General features: G+C 48.8%; 1 protein-coding gene across 1 annotated transcript; it reads left to right on the top strand.

Moving 5' to 3' along the window:
• Positions 1-5,562: 5,562 nt before the first annotated feature.
• Positions 5,563-16,711, top strand: lrit3a (info leucine-rich repeat, immunoglobulin-like and transmembrane domains 3a; the record flags this gene model as incomplete). Its single annotated transcript, XM_080526971.1, has 5 exons — positions 5,563-5,678; positions 9,235-9,704; positions 14,207-14,512; positions 15,624-15,820; positions 15,980-16,711. 5 exons carry the CDS (start codon positions 5,563-5,565, stop codon positions 16,709-16,711), a joined length of 1,821 nt encoding a protein of 606 aa, XP_080383097.1.
• Positions 16,712-18,937: the final 2,226 nt, after the last annotated feature.

Here is an 18,937-nt window from a genome sequence, read left to right as displayed (position 1 = left end):
ATTTCAGGACAATTCATCATTATGAGAATTAAAAAAAAGAAGATCACTGTGGTTGAATCCACCCTCCGTCATCAGTCGTACAAGAATCTTGACGATAAAAAAAAAGAAAAAAAGAAAACCTTGTTGGTGTTATGGCACTTTTTGGTGGGTTTATCAGACGTAAGAAAAGTGTTTGTAAGTAATTTTGTTCATGACAGTAAAAGTCTGATTGTCTTGCTTACACATCATTAAGCCAATAGGTCTGCTGTACGATGGTGGCCTATCGACCATTCCATTGCCTGGCAATATTTGTTTTGTCAGTATTTCTAACTACGAGCTAGTTTTGTGCACTTATTTGACCATTTATGTGCTCTATCTAGGTGTAAGCGCATTGGTGTTCAACCATGAGTTGGATAACTGTACCGTTAGCTAAAGACTGTGAATCTAGATGTTTTTCGTGGCATGGACATGCATTTAATGGTATAGTATTATTGACTCAAAGTCATTTGATTTCACTCTTTTATTTTCTACACTTTTTGACTGTCTTGTTGGGTCAACCCTTTGTTTATGTGCAGTATACTAAGACCTCCCACGCTAACCGCATTATGCTACTGATATTAGAACCGTAGTGATGGATTGATTTGTGTCTATTTAGTTTGTGATGAGCCATGAACCATGACTGATTCTTGTACCAATGTTGCTTATTCAGTGATGACCCCGACGATGCTTTCTGCTTCCTCTTCCTATTAGTCTTTTGTACGTTCACAGAGAATGCGTAGTAGCAGGCGTTAAATTAACTCTGTTTTGTACATACATGTGCCAACAGCTTGAAGTGGCTTTTCTGACCTGTAGGATCAAAATTTGCTTGCATAAATAAAATTCACTTGTGTACTTGTTAATAAATACACCCTGTGTCTCAGTGTTGTTTTTTTGGTCCTCCTGTACAGACACACCTGCACGTCAGTCTGACTGACTGACAGTCTGAATCAGTATTCAGAATCAGAATCAGAATCAGATCCAGAATTCAGAATACAATATTGTGAGACAGGAAAACTACAATGCAGGTTCCTGACCCGAGGTTATTCACCAGTGGCGGTTGGCCGATAGAGGGCGCTGGGGCGCCGCCCCCACCTTCACTTCCTAGTTCCCCACCTTCACTTCCTAGTTGCGATTTGTATTTTTTTTTTTAAAAAAGAAACATTGTTTATTCACAAAATGCGGCTGATATTCTGTCGGCGCCTATCAGCATTCATTAAAAATCCTCCAATACAATAAACATTTTATCTGTGTGTGTGTAAAATTCACTGGTAAAATACATAGGGGGAGGCGTCGGGGCTCCGGTCAATGCCAGTCTATGGCAGGCCGAATACTTTTCGCTTACACGTGAGCTGTCTCACTAGGCCGTGAGCTGTTTCTAGGCCGGGGCGCAAAAATGTGCGTCCTGAATATCCGGTTGTTAAGTCTGACGTCAAACGTGACGTTTTGCAATTTCCGGCTTTTACAAAAAAACAAAACAATGTGGTGGTCTGTAAACTGTGCAGAAATGAAATGGCCTATCACAGGAGTACATCTGCAATGAACGAGCACCTCAAGCGAAAGCATCCTGGAGCTCTTTGTGAAGACAGCCGCAAGATACCACCGTAAGTCAGCGTTGTATTTCTGTTCACTTTTCCGGCCGTGTATGAGTGAAAAATGGATAGATACTAGTTAATGTTACACAAGCAATGTAGCTCACCACAGTTTGTATGTCTTGTCTTCTGGTGTTAGTAATAATATATGAGCTATAGTCAGTCGCAATGGTCCAAAATTCAAGTGCTTCGTAACACAGACGGGGTGAATTTCATGAATGAAAGTGAAAGTTCTGTCACAAAACGCCGTTACGTATCCTCACACATGTTTAAGTGGGTATTGCGTGGGTAAAGTGAAATTACGTCTTTGTTTTGAGCGCCAGTGCGCGTTTTATGCGTGTGCACGCGGGAAAAAAATCGTGCACGCGAAAAAAAAAATCGAGGACCCCCCCCCCGCCACTAATGTGAAAAATCCTGGAGGAAACACTGCTGTGCCCCACCCAAAAATGTTAGCACCAGCCGCCACTGTTATTCACGTCAAGATTTGCCAAACATTCTTTGATAGGTCTCGTCGTTTGAGTCTATTACAACCTACCAGGGGAGGCGGGTGCAGATAGAAATCGGAGGACGGGCTCATTGTAATTCAGGGAATGGAATAGGGAATGGCATCAAACACGTGTTCGACACCGTTCCTAACTCCCGATTTCCTGCTGTTTACAGTTATGGTATGTCCAGTCGACCAACTGCCATACTGTATACTCACCAGCGGGTGGTGATCTCTGTCTTGTCTGGAGTCTGGACTGAGGTCTGGCCAGCAGCAAAGGAACATTGTATATCTGAAAGAGCATGTTTACATAACTCAAATAATGAATAATAACATATCCTTCATTTTTCCACGACAGCTTCACCCATCTCATAAAGGTGTCCTGCGTCTGTTCTGGTGTGTTCACCATATCAAACAATAAATATGCGTGAAGCAGGGGAGGCTGGTGGAAGTAGAAATCAGAAGACGGGCTCATTGGAATGCAAGGAATAGACTCAAACATGTGGATACTATTCCTTATTCTATTCCATGCTTTCCAATGAGCCCGTCCTCCGATTTCTACCTCCACCAGCCTCCCCTGGTGTGAAGAGTCCATTTCTGCACAGCAGATGGGAATCTCACACCTCTTAGATAACTGGTGGACCTCATTCAACTCAAATTCTCTTCTATCTGTGATATAGTCACCTGGCCTATAGTGGTAGGAGGAAGTCTCTTATGGAAAGTTCATCATGTATGTTTTAGGCATGTTTAAGCACATATTAGACCCTAAACATGAACATATCATATCATATCCATATATGTCACAGGTGTCTGTCTCAAGTCAGATACTCTGTAGGTATTCATGCATTGTTTGTAAATATGGTGAGTGTAACATAGCACCTCTCTCAGACTCTACCTACAGTATGGCTGTGTTGACAGGATGTACTGTATGTTCAATGTGTTCCTGAAGCCATGTTATGGACCTGTCTGTCTGTCTGTCTGCCTGCCTGCCTGCCAGCCAGCCTGCCTGCCAGCCTGCCTGCCTGCCAGCCTGCCTGCCTGCCTCAGCCAGGTACAGTTTGCCTTACCCCTCCACCCCTCTCTGTCTTGTCTGCTTGTCTGTCTGTCTGTCCATTCTAGCCTGTTTGGTTTAAAAACTGTTTTCTAAACAGTTTGGTCTCCCCCTCCACCCACCCCAGCCACCACTGTTGAACTGTGTGAACCGATGCCGTCCAAAAGATGAAGCCTCTTCCGGAGCCTCAAAACCCAGAGGCTAACCAACAGCTACTTCCCCCAAGAGATCAGGCTCATGGACAAGCCCATCCCATGCATACGGTCTACCTAAACCTTGAGCTCACAGTCACTTTACTACTTGAACTATCTATTTTATTTACTATTTGTACTGCTAATTGTATCCTGTCTTATTCGGCATTTCCTGTACTACTATTGTCACTTTTTTATCTTGACTTATGGCTATTGCCTTATTGTTTTGTGCTGCAATGTCAGGAACCAAAGCCTAAGAATTTTACTCTCTTACACTTGTGATAATAACAATATAGTAACAATAAAACTTTAACTTGAAATCACCCCCCAGACTCCAGACTGCACCATTGTGTCACTCACAGGTCCCTCACGCTACTGGTCAGCGGGCGGGTGGCCCTGATTGGCTCAGAGGATGGGGGGCAGTCACCAGTGCCATGACATTGGCAGGGGGAATCGTCAAGTGGGGAAGGTAGGGGTTGGTCGGGGTTGGGCTGGGAGGGACAGGGCTGGGGCGGGCAGGGACATGAATGAATGAATGAATGAATGAATGAATGAATGAATGAATGAATGAATGGTCTTTATTGTCATTGCTATAGTACAGGTACCAAACAACGAAATTTGGGAGGGGTGGCTCCCCTGGTGCTAGGAAAGAAAAAATAACTAAAAAAACAAGAAGGGAAAGGAGCTGGTTTACATAAATAAAGGCTATGTACACTATCCACTATACTATACTGTACAGATAAAACGACTAGGGTTGTCATATTGCACATAGTGTTATTGCACATTCATTTAAAGTGTCGCAGTTTGCAGGCTTGAAATGTACACCTTTGTGCCTCAGCACTACACCTGATTTTTTCAATCCAGCAGCTGCCATCAATCCGTCCAGACTGTCCAGGGCCCAGAACCTAGGTCTTTGCTGTGTTCAGGGCCTGGATGGCCCTGGGGTAGAAGCTGAGCTTCAGTCTGTTTGTCCTTGCGGCCATGGTCCTGTACCGCCTTTTCGAGGGCAGCCGGAAGTAACGCACAAACACACACGTCAACAGGACAAGGATACATACACAGATACTCTAGACACATACACGTGCACACGCACACATGCACATACACACACACAAACACACACACACACACACACAAAGCCAGAAGACATACACCCTGCAGCTTGGGTTTTAAGATGACTGAGCTGGTGTTCGTACCCAGGGTGGGATGGGTATCTGGAGATCTTGGAGGCCTTCCTGAGGCAGCGTGTGTTGTACAGCTCTTCCAGAGAGGGGAGGGGGGCGCCGGTGATCTTCTGGGCTGTTCTCACGACTCTCTGTAGCGCATTTCTCTCTGCGGTTGTGCAGCTGGAGAACCAGTTGCAGATGCAGTAGGTGAGGATGCTCTCCACTGCGCAGCGGTAGAAGGCCACCAGTATCTCCTGCTTGTTGTGTTCCTTCCTGAGGACTCTCAGGAAGTAGAGCCGCTGTTGTGCCTTCTTGATGGTGGCTGCTGTGTTGTTCTTCCAGGACAGGTCATCCTGTATGTGCACCCCCAGGAATCGGAGGGTTGAGACTCTCTCCACGCTCTCTCCGTCGATGAGCAGGGGCTGGACCTCAGATTTTTTCCTCCTGAAGTCCACGATGATTTCCTGGGTCTTTGACTGGTTCAGCAGCAGGTTGTTAACCTTGCTCAGCTTGCTCAGCTGCTCTACCTCATCCCTGTACGACGCCTCGTCCCCCCCCCGAGATGCAGCCCACCACGGTGGTGTCGTCTGCAAACTTTACGATGGAGTTGCTGGGGTGGAGGGGTTGATGGGCAGAGTTGAAGGCCGTATAGAGAGGGCAGAGAGGATGGCGGGAGAGGAGGGAGGGAACCTCCCCTGACAGACAGGAAAGTGTCAGCCGATTAGCACCCGCCTCCCACTCACCCCGCCCGCCCCCCCCCTCGCGGCTTGCGTGACCTAGTCTGCCGTGTAAAATCCTCTGCTAATCTCACCCCAACCTCCCTCCTCCCCCTTCCTCCTCACCCCTTCCTTCGCGATGAATCACCTGTAAGCACCTCTAAGTCGCGTGTGGGACCATACAGGACTATCTCTTTTATCGTCCTCCATTAAAAAAAACTGTGTTTTTTTCTTTTTCCCCATCTCCTTCCTAAATGAATCTGGATGTATTCTCTTCTGGTGTCTCCCCCGAGGAGGTGGAGTTGATGTGAGCGGTGGGGGGTCCGGTCCGGTCCGGTGAAGCCATCATGCATCGTCTGCTGTACGTCCACGTCTTTGTGTGCTGCCTAAGCGTGGCCCACTCCTTCTGCCCGTCCCAGTGCACCTGCGTTTCCCACGGACGAGGCGAAGGCACGGGAGCCAGGTAGGAGACTGTAGTCGTTCATAGAGGAGTGGAGCCAGGTACGAGACTGTAGTTCATGGAGAGGAGTGGTTGCTGTTGACTGCTACCGTCTTGGACCATGACTCTTTTGCAAGTTTATTTACTAACAAAAAAACAAACAAACAAAAATATTCCATAATAAATTGTTATATATCTATTGAAGTTATAGTAACACTGGAAGGCTGATACAAGACAATCTTATCCTCCATTTTGCTTTAAAACTCGGCGAGGCTTAGAGCATTACCTGTCACATGTCTGTGTTGACAGCAGCTTTAGCCGGGGCCCAAAATGGAGCCTTACAGAAGCAAATAACTAACTTAGCACTTTGAGAATGATATTATTAACTTCCATAGTTATTACCTCTCTCTCTAATGCCTTTAAAACACACCTTAACCCAGTGACGGCACAATACACTTGCTTTATCTACTCAATCATCCCTACCTCTCTATGGCTACATTTCCATATTGCTGCACACAGGGGAGGCTGACACACGTGTTTGATACCATTCCTGGTTCCATTACAACGAGCCTTTCCCCCAATTTCTACCTCCACCAGTCTCCCCTGGAACACGTCAAATGTTTAATACTGTCTGTTTGAGTATATTGTAGATAAAAGAGCATGATATCTTTTAAAATAATAAAATTTCACCTATTTTAATATCACCTATTTTAATATTTTCCTTAGAGATTTACATTGCACTAGTGTCTAGCTACAAGTGTAGTTTATGCTATGGGAAATGTGTGAAAAACAGGAAATGTATGAATATCCTGCGAAATCTATTTGTGCATATTTCCCATCACACCAGGAAATGTAAAGATTAACTGAGATATGTACAGTATACATTTCCAGTTTTCACACATTTCTTGGTAGAGCATGGCGCTAACAACTCTTAGGTTGTGGGCTTGATTCCTGCTCGGACCATACTGAAAAGTGTATTCGCTCACTGAAAAAAGCGTCAGCTAAATGGCTTATTATTATAATAATAATAATTATTATTATTATTATATAGATGAAACGAGGTAGGCCCTCCACCACCTCACCCCTCCATCCACCCTATACCCTCCACTACCACACCCCTCCCTCCACCCTCCATCCTGGCTGTACCCACCACCACCTCACCCCTCCCTCCACCCTGTACCCTCCACCGCCTCACCCCTCCCTCCACCCTGTACCCTCCACTACCACACCTCTCCATCCACCTTCTACCCTCCACCACCCCTCCCTCCACCCGCTACCCTTCAATACCTCACCCCTCGATCCCCTCACCCCTCCCTCCACCTCACTCCTCCCTCCACCCTGTACCCTCCACCACCTCACCCCTCCATCCACCCTATACCCTCCACTACCACACCCCTCCATCCACCCTATACCCTCCACTACCACACCCCTCCCTCCACCCCCTCACTCCACCCTCCACCCTGTCTGTACCCACCACCACCTCACCCCTCCCTCCACCCTGTCTGTACCCACCACCACCTCACTCCACCCTCCACCCTGTCTGTACCCACCACCACCTCACCCCTCCCTCCACCCTGTACCCTCCACCGCCTCACCCCTCCCTCTACCCTGTCTGTACCCACCACCACCTCACTCCACCCTCCACCCTGTCTGTACCCACCACCACCTCACCCCTCCCTCCACCCTGTACCCTCCACTACCACACCTCTCCATCCACCTTCTACCCTCCACCACCCCTCCCTCCACCCGCTACCCTCCAATACCTCACCCCTCGATCCTCTCACCCCTCCCTCCACCTCACTCCTCCCTCCACCCTGTACCCTCCACTACCTCACACCTCCACCATCTCACACCTCCACCACCACCTCACCCCTTCACCACCTCCGCCCTCCCTCCACCACCTCCACCACCAACTCACCCCTGTCTCCACCCTCCACCACCTCTCCCTCGACCCTGCACCCTCCACCACCTCACCCCTCCACCACCTCACCCCTCCACCATCTCACCCCTGCCTCCAACCTCCACCACTTCTCCCTCCACCCTGTACCCTCCACCACCTCCCCCTCCCTCCACCACCCCACCCCTCCACCACCCCACCCCTCCACCACCTCACCCCTCCCTCCACCCTGTACCCCTCCACCACCCCACCCCTCCACCACCCCACCCCTCCACCACCTCACCCCTCCACCACCTCACCCCTCCACTACCTCACCCCTCCCTCCACCCCACCCCTCCACCACCCCACCCCTCCACCACCCCACCCCTCCACCACCTCACCCCTCCACCACCCCACCCCTCCACCACCCCACCCCTCCACCACCTCCGTCCTCCACCACCCCACCCCTCCACCACCCCACCACCTCCCCCTCCCTCCACCACATCACCCCTCCACCAACTCACCCCTCCCTTCACCCTGTACCCCTCCACCACCTCACCCCTCCCTCCACCCTGTACCCCTCCACCACCTCACCCCTCCCTCCACCCTGTACCCCTCCACCACCTCACCCCTCCATCCACCACCTCACCTCAACCTCCCCTCCACCCTGCACCCCTCCACCACCTCACCCCTCCACCACCGCACCCCTCCACCACCTCACCCCTCCACCACCTCACCCCTCCCTCCACCCTGTACCCTCCACCACCTCACCCCTCCATCCACCACCTCACAGACGCAGCTACACCATAGAACAAGTTCAGTCTGGTGAGGTGGGGGGGCTGAGAGGCCTGTGAAAGCTTGTAAGTACAACGACTAGCTTTCCCAGAAATGCAGTAGTATCCAGAGATTATCAATGTATTCCCCTCAAAAGGGCTATGACCACTACTTGACATTACAATGACTTGACATTACAATGAGAACAGCTACATGGGTAGCATATCAATCAAGGTTAATAAACAAGCATAGGTAGCATAAACCTCCAATACCTCACCCCTCGATCCCCTCACCCCTCCCTCCACCTCACTCCTCCCTCCACCCTGTACCCTCCACTACTTCACACCTCCACCATCTCACTCCTGCCTCCACCCTCCACCACCTCTCCTTCCACCCTGCACCCTCCACCACCTCACCCCTCCACCACCTCCACCACCAACTCACCCCTCCCTCCACCCTCCACCACCTCTCCTTCCACCCTGCACCCTCCACCACCTCACCCCTTCACCACCTCCACCCTCCACCATCTCACCCCTCCCTCCACCCTCCACCACCTCCACCACCAACTCACCCCTGTCTCCACCCTCCACCACCTGTCCCTCGACCCTGCACCCTCCACCACCTCACCCCTCCACCACCTCACCCCTCCACCATCAGACCCAGACATGAAAATAAATAAACAAATAAATAAATGATAGATATATATATAAGTAACTAATGAGTAACCATGAGGTAGCTACGGTAGCATAAGGTAGCTTACGGTAGCATAAGGTAGCAAAAAGTAGCTTACGGTAGCTTATGTAGCATCAGGTAGCATAAGGCAGAATAAGGTAGCTAATTTAGCATAAGATAGTATAAGGTAGCTTAAGGTAGCTTAGGCAGGATAAGGAAGCATAAGCAACAGTTCTGAATCAGTTTTTTCCCCCTCAGGTCGGTCCTGTGCAATGACCCCGACATGTCGGACATCCCCGTCAACGTCCCCGTGGACACGGTGAAGCTGCGCGTGGAGAAGACGGTGGTGCGCCGCATCCCCGCCGAGGCCTTCTACTACCTGTCGGACCTGCGCTACCTGTGGGTCACCTACAACTCCATCAGCTCCGTGGACCCCGGAAGCTTCTACAACCTCAAGGTCCTCCACGAACTGCGCCTGGACGGGAACATGATCTCCACGTTCCCCTGGGAGGCACTGAGGGAGATGCCCAGCCTGAGGACCCTGGACCTGCACAACAACAGGCTGACCGGCATCCCCGTGGAGGCCTCGCCCTACCTGGTCAACATTACCTACCTGGACGTGTCCAGCAACAGGCTGGCCACGCTGCCCTCCGACCTCATGGACATCTGGCCGCCCTTCAACGGCGTGCCCCTCGCCTCCCTCACCGGGTCGCAGAAAACCGTGCTGGGTAAGGGGGGAGAGGGGTAGGGGGTAGGAGGTCAGAGGTTAGGGGTTAGAGGTTAGGCAAAGATGGTAGAAGATTGGAATTGACAAATTGCCCAGTAAAAGTAAAATCCTATTTCATATATGGGCTCAAGGGAAGAGAGAGGAGGTGGTTGGGGTTCCGGGGAGGCTGGTGGAGGTAGAAATCGGAGGACGGGCTAATTTTAACGCACGGTTTGATACCGTTCCTCATTCCGTTCCATGCGTTGCAATGAGCCCGTCCTCCGATTTCTACCTCCACCAGCCTCCCCTCTCGGGGTTAGGTGTGGGATAGAGGTGGGTATATTACCCTGCTTTATTCTCTGAGACATCTGACGTCTCTGAGACTGTTGAAGTCTGTTGGCATGGTAACTCTGGAAGGGTCAATGTGACGCCAGGCGTGTGCTCCAGCCAAGCAGTGATTCAATCAATCAACTAATCATCTTAATTAGTGGGTTAGTATCATCATGTGTGGTTGGATGATGCTTGGTTGGAACACAAGACACAACCTCACATACGATTGGCCACCTCTCGGTTAGAGGCTAGGGGGGAGAGAGTTCAGCCAGGGGAGACTGGTGGAGGTGGAAATCGGAGGACGAGCTCACGTGCATTTGATTCCGTTCCATACATTACAATGAGCCCATCCTCCTTATTGTGAAGCACAATGCATTGATTAAGAGTGACCTAAAGTACGTCACTGGTCATGGTGAACAGAGTCAATGTATAATTGACTTGGAGACCCTGTTGCCACTGGCGACCGGTTATTTACACAGGAGTATCCCCAGCCATTAAAGGCCCGTAGAAATCATCTCATCAGGTCACCATAGCAACCAATCACTGATACACCTCCATGGGGTGGGGGAGTTGGGTGGGGGATAAAGTTATTATGCATCCGGCTTTGACCAATCAGATTAGTATTTTTTTAATTTATTTTTTAAATGTAAACTTTGTTTTAGTTTATTATTTTATTTGTATTATTTCGGCCTTGAATCACACATGTAAACAGACAGACTTTAATCCTGGTTGACCTGCTTACGGGTTCAATGAAGAGTGGTGGACAGATGACAACAGGAAATCACCAACTACAACTATCCTTTGATACGGCTCGGCTCCACAGGCCACCATGACTGCTACTGTACACAACGGCCTACGGTCTGTAAATCCCAGACTTTGTCTGCCCAGCTTGCAGATGGGGATATGGATAAGAGGGTGAGGGCAGGGTAGCTAATCCCCGAGGAGCAGCCTGTTGTATATGATGGCCAGCTTGAAGGAGAAACAGGATTAGCCAGGCTTTCTCTAAGGACGATACACTGTGTTCCCTGGAATCATATATTCGGGAACGTCGCTGGTCGTTTATTTCATGGCACTTTTGCCATTGGATAATTACTTTGAATTGTAATCACACAATAATAATAAACATATTTGTTTATTTTGGATTCAACGTAACTAGCATGTAACAAGCATGTAACAAGCATTCAAATAATTCAACGTAATTTTTAACTAACTATAGCAGTGGTTGTTGATGAATCGAAAAGAAACAAACACGTAATTATTGTGAAAACATGTTATTATTGTGTTATTACAATTTCACTAAGCACTTCCTAAGTAGAATCCTTAGAATTTCTCTAGCAACAAAATGCTACCATATATATTCTTATTCTTCCATTCTATTCTACCATTATAACTGCCAATGGCCCCCTGGCCCTAGCATAGATTACTTTCTCTTGCTATGACTGATGGATAGATGATTCACTTACTTAGACAAATGTAAGTAAGTCGCTTTGGATAAAAGCATAATAAATGTCAAAAATGTAAACCTACCAGAATCCCCTATTCCTGCATTCATGAGAAGTTAGTAGGTTTTGCTGCTTAGACTTTATCATGAGTGAACCACAAGGCCGACATTTGAGCTGGTCTTTGGCAACAGGTCGTACTGTGTTAGTCAGTTTCACTTAAACTAAGTTGAACAGGTAGAAATATAAATATATAGAGTGATTATTGGTCAACATTATTTTCAATAGTGGGAAATGTGTCTTTTAGAAGATCAAACATGAGTCATGTCTTCGTAACGTATTCCTGTGTGTTGTGAAACGTGTTTGTAGCTGTAGAGCTACAGGTGTTTGTAGCTGTAGTGTAGAGCATACTAATGTAGTACTAATCTGGGGGGTTTTCTGCATGTATGTCCTGTACAGGTGTGTGTATGTGTTTGTGTGTGTGTGTCTGTGTGTGTGTACATTTACATTTTACATTTTTGGCATTTAGCAGACGCCTTATTCCAAAGCGACTTACAATCAATACATTTGAATACTAAGCATGTGAATCAGCAATCCACCATTCGTTGCAGGAGGAGTAATCTAGCTCGGGCCCGGGGCCACTGATAGAAGAAAAAACCTTCTCCCTATCGCCTTCTACTAAACCTTTTTTTAGGCCTGTGTAGGCCTACCTGTGTTTAAGTGCATGCATGCTGTGTATGTGTGTGTGTGTGTCAGTGCTGTGTCAGCATACTAATCTAGTTAGGGGGTTTTCTGCATGTATGACCTGTACAGGTGTGGGTGTTTGTATGTGTGTGCGTCGGTCTACCTATGTTTAAGTACAGTAAGCGTGTGTGTGTGTGTGTGTGTGTGTGTGTGTGTGTGTGTGAGTGTGGGTGTGTTCTGAGAAAGCTGGTCTCAGGGAAATCCTCAGTGATAAATAGGCTTTACTCCCCGGGGACCAACCCTTTAATGTCATTTGTAAGAGAGGACATGAGTCCAAATGTGTCTACAGTATGTCCAAACGTCTGGCTGGCTCGATATAGGTGATCAGAGTCAGGCTGGAGGATGTTAAATCTTACCTACTGTATAAGGTCCCAAATGTCTATTGGTCTGAGCTGCTGCAACGCCTACATTTCCCCTCAGGGATCAAAGTCCCTATCTGTCTATCAGTATGTCTGACAGGGAAATCCCAGATAACAGGCTGTACAAAGATACTAGCATTAGCTAGGAAAGGAGTACCGGTACATTATGTAGCCAGCAGCTAACTGTGTAGTACAACGGAGGCTGGTGGAGGTCGAAATCGGAGGATAGGCGAAATCATGATGCATGGCATGGAATGAGGAATGGTATTTGATACCATTTGATACCACATGTGCTTGATACCCATTCCTCATTCTATTCCATGCATTACAATGAGGTCCTCCGATCTTCTACCTCCACCAGCATCCCCTGGTGTAGCGGTACTGTACCATCTTGTTGTCATTGCTGTGCCGGTCAGCGATGGTATGTGATGTTCTGCTTCCTCAGGGACTTGATGGCATGGCGTTTCTCTGTCACAATTACTTTACACATTAGTCCACAATTATTGGTAACACTGCACATTTGGCTTCACATGGCTACAGCCGCCATTGGCTAACATTAGCGATCATTAATGCCTAAATGGCATGGTGACCACTACGTTGTTGTTTGAATCCCAGACTGCCCCTTTTAGCAGCCCTTTAAACATATGAGATGACAGACGTCTGGATCAGCAGCACAATTGCTAATCGATGCTAATAATGTTAACCTATAAGTGCCTATAGTGAAGCTGTTGATCAACACACAGCTAGGGGGGGAACAGCTGGTTGAGTGCTACGGTGCAGGTTGATCGACCAGTGCCTCTCACTTCTTACGTCCCAAAAAAACAAGAGCTCTTGTACAGAATTTCCGTCGTGTACACGCAAACTTGAGACAGCTGGGGATCCCAGCAGCCGGGCAGTTCACACCGAAGGCAGAACATTTAGGCCCTGATCTGAGGACACACCCTACGATTGATTGCGTGTTGACCTCTGCCTCCAGCTGTCCTGACCAATCATTTTGGATGGTTAAAGCTGTGTTGACGGTCATAACAAGGCCCAGATGGACTCCGCGGAAGTAGTAATTTCCCCCAAGTCAACAGAGACAGGGTTTGGGTAGAGGGAAATATGTGGAGGAATTCAATTCACACCACCACTATTGACAGGAATGAATACTGTTTTTATCGGTTGGATGGACAGAGAAAGCTGTGTTGATAGGTAAACCTCTATACAGAATCTGATACTACTGTAGTCATATAACACCATAACTTTGATGAAGAGTAGACATGTCTGTCTTCAACAGATATGGGTTACTTGTATCACAAAATCTTCCGCCGGAGACTGAAGACCCATCTCTTTAGGCTACACCTTAACTGTCCCTCCTGAGACCTCTACTACCCCCCTGTACTGTTTCTCCTGAGACATCTACTACCCCCCTGTACTGTCCCTCCTGAGACATCTACTACCCCCCTTTACTGTTTCTCCTGTGGCGTCCGCTAAATGTCAAAAATGTCAATGTAAAATGTACAAAGCATACTGTATAGCAGGGCTGAGACTGACAAGGCGATTTTGTTGTCTTTGTCCTTGTACTCTGTCAGTGAATGATTAAATTGAATCTGAATCTGACAAGGTCATAAGATGACAATAAATTGATCAATCTCCTCCGTGTTCACGTCTAGGTCTTCAGGACAACCCTTGGATGTGTGACTGCCGGGTCTCCAAGCTGATCGAGCTCGCCAAGATGTCCGACACCCCCGTGGTCCTGATGGACCAGCTCCTGACCTGTAGCGGGCCTGAGAACCTGGCCGGGGTCCAGTTCCAGCGGGCCGAGCTGGACCAGTGTGTGAAGCCCACCGTCATGATGTCCGCCACCAAGGTGACGTCGTCGCTGGGCAGCAACGTGCTGCTGAGGTGTGACGCCACAGGCCTCCCAACACCCACCCTCATCTGGACTACGGCGGATGGAAGGCCGGTCAAAGACACAGGTACGGTAGGGATGGAGAAGGAGAGAGGAGAGAGAGGGGAGGAGAGAGGGGGAGAGAGGAGGAGAGAGAAGGAGTGGGAGAGAGGAGGAGAGGGAGAGGAGGAGATGAGGAGAGGGGAGGAGAGAGGAGGAAAGAGGAAGAGCAGGAGAGAGGAGAGAGAAGGAGAGGGGAGAGCAATAATGCAGGAGTGCCAGACTAGATTTAGACTATGGCTGAGTGAATACCATAGTGTGTATATATATATGTGGTATATATGACTGAATACCATAGTGTGGGGGCGTACAATGTTGAATTCTCCTCTGTTCTCTTCAGCTCCTCCATTCCCCTCCGCTTGTTTTGTGGGGCAGTCCCATTCTTTTACTAGATAGTAAAATATTTACTATGGTATGTGTCAGCAAGGCATGGCCTAGATTAGAACACAGGCCATGGTGCTAGGCCACTGGACATCCCAGGTCATGGTGCTAGACCACTGGACCACCTCACAGGCCATCGCAGGGACGGTTTGACCATTTAGTATCAGAACGAATGGATGTAAAGTGTGGCGATCTTTAGCTCACAGACAAGCTCTGTCTCAAGTCTCTGCAGATTATCATCATTATCCACTTAAAGGGGCAGTCTGGGATTGGTACACATCCATTTTGGAACTTAATGATGTATAGCCATTCATACTTTAAGAATATAAATGATAAATGCCTCGTGAACGTAGTTCAACTGGCTTAATCATAACCCAATATATAGTATAAACTTGTTTTAAAAAGAATAATTTTCAGCAAACACTGCATAGCTTCAAAACATGGTTACAACGATCTAATGGATGGTCAGTCCTTTCCTCCATAGCTCCGTCTATGAAATTAAGAGTGGTTACACTGCTTGTTTTAACAAGTGAAATTTTCCTGTTCAGTTGGCAGATAATTTTTATTTTAAGTAATATTTCCCCCATTTTATAGCAGCTTTTTGCTGTTTTTGCGAGTTGACTTTTTGCAGTGTACATTTCCCCAGCCCCATCCCTCAGCTGTTTACCCCAAAAAGTGCCTGGAAGACTCGCTTTATTGTCGTTGTTTGAATCCCAGATTGCCCCTTTAAAGTCTTTGTTATGGTCCTCTATCTCCAGTGGTCCAGGAGTCTCCAGGAGAGGGGGTCCGCTGGTCCATCATCAGCCTGCAGGGGGTCCTGTTCAAGGACGCGGGGGAGTACATCTGCAAGGCCAAGAACTTCGCGGGCAACGCATGGTCCTCCATCACCCTGGTCGTGGATGGCATGACCACCACCACTGTCGTTGTCCCCCCGCCGTCGAGCCCCGACACTGAGGCAGCCACGCCCAGCGAGACGACAACCAGCATCCCCCTCACAAGCCCCCCCACCTCCCCTACCACCCCGGCCTCCACCACCACCACCACCACCACCACCACCACCACCACCACCACCCCCAGCCCCACCTCACCGCCCACCCCCGCCCCCACCACCAAGAGGAGACCCGCCCCCACCAGAGCCCCGGTCAAGCCGTCCAAGATCCAGCAGGGCAACGGGAGGAAGCTGGCGGCGGACGAGAAGAGCAGCAGGAAGGACGACGTCTGGAAGACTGTCTCCGACCTGGAGGTGGTGGAGGAGACGGCGGACAGTGCCGTGCTCCTCTGGTCGGCCAACGGACTCCCCAGCGACGCCCCGCTCACGGTGGTCTACTCCCCTTACGACGAGGACGACGCCAAGCAGACGCAGAACACGGATGCCGGGAGCGGTAAGCTCCTGCTGGAGGGCTTGTCGTCGGGTCGGAGGTACTCCGTGTGCCTGGTGGCGAAGGGGAGCCCGGCGGGGAAAGACCCGTGTACAGAGTTCTACACCCCGGAGCTCCTGGACATCGACGACGACGAAGCTCAGAACCAGTTGTTGATAATCGCCAGCGCCGCCGCCTGTGCCGTGGCGTTGCCTCTCATCGCCCTGCTCGTCTACAAAATCCTCGGCCTCTACTGCACCAAGCCCAGCCCGACACCGGAGCTGCATGAGGAGCTGGCCAAGGAGAGCTATGTGAAGTTTGAGACGCTGTCGATGCAGCAGAGGACTCCGAACGGAGGGGGAGGTCACGCCAACGAGCTGTGGACCCGCAGGCAAGACTCAGAGAGGCAGCTCCTATGCTCCAGGTCCAGCCTGGACTCGCAGATGACTTACAAGAGCGACTGCTCCAGGACTGAGTTTCTGTGCTGACCCTCCTCCAGAGCTGTGCTGACCCCCCCAGAGTGGCGGTGGACTGGCTGCCTGGAGCATCGGGAGAAATCCTGGTGGGCCGCCCCGGTGGTCCCTGGTGGGCCGGTCTTCAGGGCCAGTGATCGCAATGTGACCTTTGGCCTGCAGGGAGCGCGGTAGATGGGCTGGTGGATCTGTGGGGGGCTGTGGGGCAGGTGAGCGATGCTCAATATGAGAGACCCCCCCTCGCGTGGCAGATCCATTCCTCCGGATTGGAAGGTTTAAAGGCCAGGGCACTCACCCAGAGAAACAGACTCTAATGTTGTGAGAACTATGGAGATCTTTTTGGATGGAAGAACGTTTTTTGTTAAAGCTCAATGATTGACAGATTCATCAACCAATGAACGTTGGGGCCTTACATTTTTGTAAATTGTAAATCAGTCATTGAGGCTGGGCCCTATGTTAGAAAATCTCTCATTATATTCACTACAGTCTTCATGCATGAACTTATTTGTGCAACAGAAAACTGTCGGAAATTGGAAATATCAGATATTACATTAGTTGACATGAATATCATATGAATATGAGCCCTTCATGATTAGAAAAAAATGCTTTCTGGTTTCAATGAAACAAGCACTGGTAAATTGTTGCCTTACTAAAACATAATAATATTTTGTCCATTCTCTTGTGAAGTAGGACTGCAGAGTCACTACCTGTCTTCCACCATAGATTGAAGACCCATCTCTTCAGGCTACACCTTAACTGTCCCTCCTAAAGACCCCCTCATCCCCACTACCCCCTGTACAGTTTGTCTACTGTAAATAAATTATTTTTAAAAAGAAAAAGAAAATCCTAGCATTCTAGCAGTGTGACTGCCAATGGCCCCTGGTCCTAGCATAGATTTCTTTTTCTTATGATGTTTGATGGATAGATGATTCACTTACATAGACAAATGTATTTGTTGTAAGTCGCTTTGGATAAAGGCGTCTGCTAAATGCCAAAAATGTAAATACAAAATAAGTAAGTAGAACATTTAACACTCCCCAAAATACTGCCACCGATTGTTTAACAGTGATGTACTGTATATATTTGCACATACTTGGAATTATACTTCTCTTTTTAATAAAAGAAACATTTGTTGAAACTTTAAAACAAGACGTTTCACTTGTCATTTTATCCATGTTAAAGCATACAGTTTTGATAGCAAGGGAACCGTTTTGATAGCAGACCAGTTCCTGGAGTGATAATCTGCAGTCTCTTTCCATGAGAAATGGGTTTCGTGCTCTGTCGTCACTTGAGCAACAGGTGCATGTACAACTCTCTCTCTCTCTCCCTGGCTCCCTCCCTACCCCTCCCTCTCTCTCTCTCTCTCCCCCAACACATTTTTACTCTGCTATGCCAGTGTGTGCATGTCAATGTGTGTTTCCATTCACACACACACACACCTAACCCCCCCACCACACCCCCCACACACACCCCCAACCCGTGTGTGTGTTCCTGCTCCCTCACTATACAGCCTCATTGTCCTGTGTGTCGCGGCGGTGAGCGGCCTGAATCGATGGGTCACGGCGCCGCGGGTGTGGCCGTAAATCGTAGTCACACGGGCCGATCCGGGCCGACCAGTTCCCATGGATACCCATGCCGGTGCCCCACCAGCTGCGGCTGTCTGGGCGGTGCCCCGACCCGATTGCCCCAGAACTGACAACAGCTGTTCTGTTGGCATGACGACGCCCTGGGGCTTGTTTAACAAACAGAAGGGATGGACCAGGGCGTTACGCAATATGGAATATCCTCTCTTTTATTAGGAGGGAACAGGGGGGAGGGGAGGGTGGGTTTAATGTACATGAAGTGAAGGCGGCAACGTACCTCTTAATGTATCTCTGTAAACGTATCAACATTCAACTGCACCAAGTCGACACCTGCGCTCTACGACTGTCCTCTTAGATGCGACTGACAGCCATGACACTATTTGTCTGAATTTGACTTCAGATTCAGATTCAAGACTCAATTTAATTGTCATTGGCATAGTACAAGTACAGTGACAACAAAATGCATTTGGCATCTAGCCAGATGCAATAGTGCAATAGTGCATAGTGCAAGCCATAAAGATATGTCCACAGATATATGTACAGTGAGTTATATACAGACAGGGGCGAGGTCAGGACTTGAATGAATGAATGGTCTTTATTGTCATTGATATAGTACAGGTACCAAACAACGAAATTTGGGCAATTGGACTTAGAGCCG

The sequence above is a fragment of the Nansenia antarctica genome (genome assembly GCF_963989245.1).
Source record: "Nansenia antarctica genome assembly, chromosome: 3".
NCBI classification, from domain to species: Eukaryota; Metazoa; Chordata; class Actinopteri; order Argentiniformes; family Microstomatidae; genus Nansenia; species Nansenia antarctica.
Note: the sequence above shows the minus strand (reverse complement) of the source record. Positions and strands in the feature narration are given on the sequence as shown.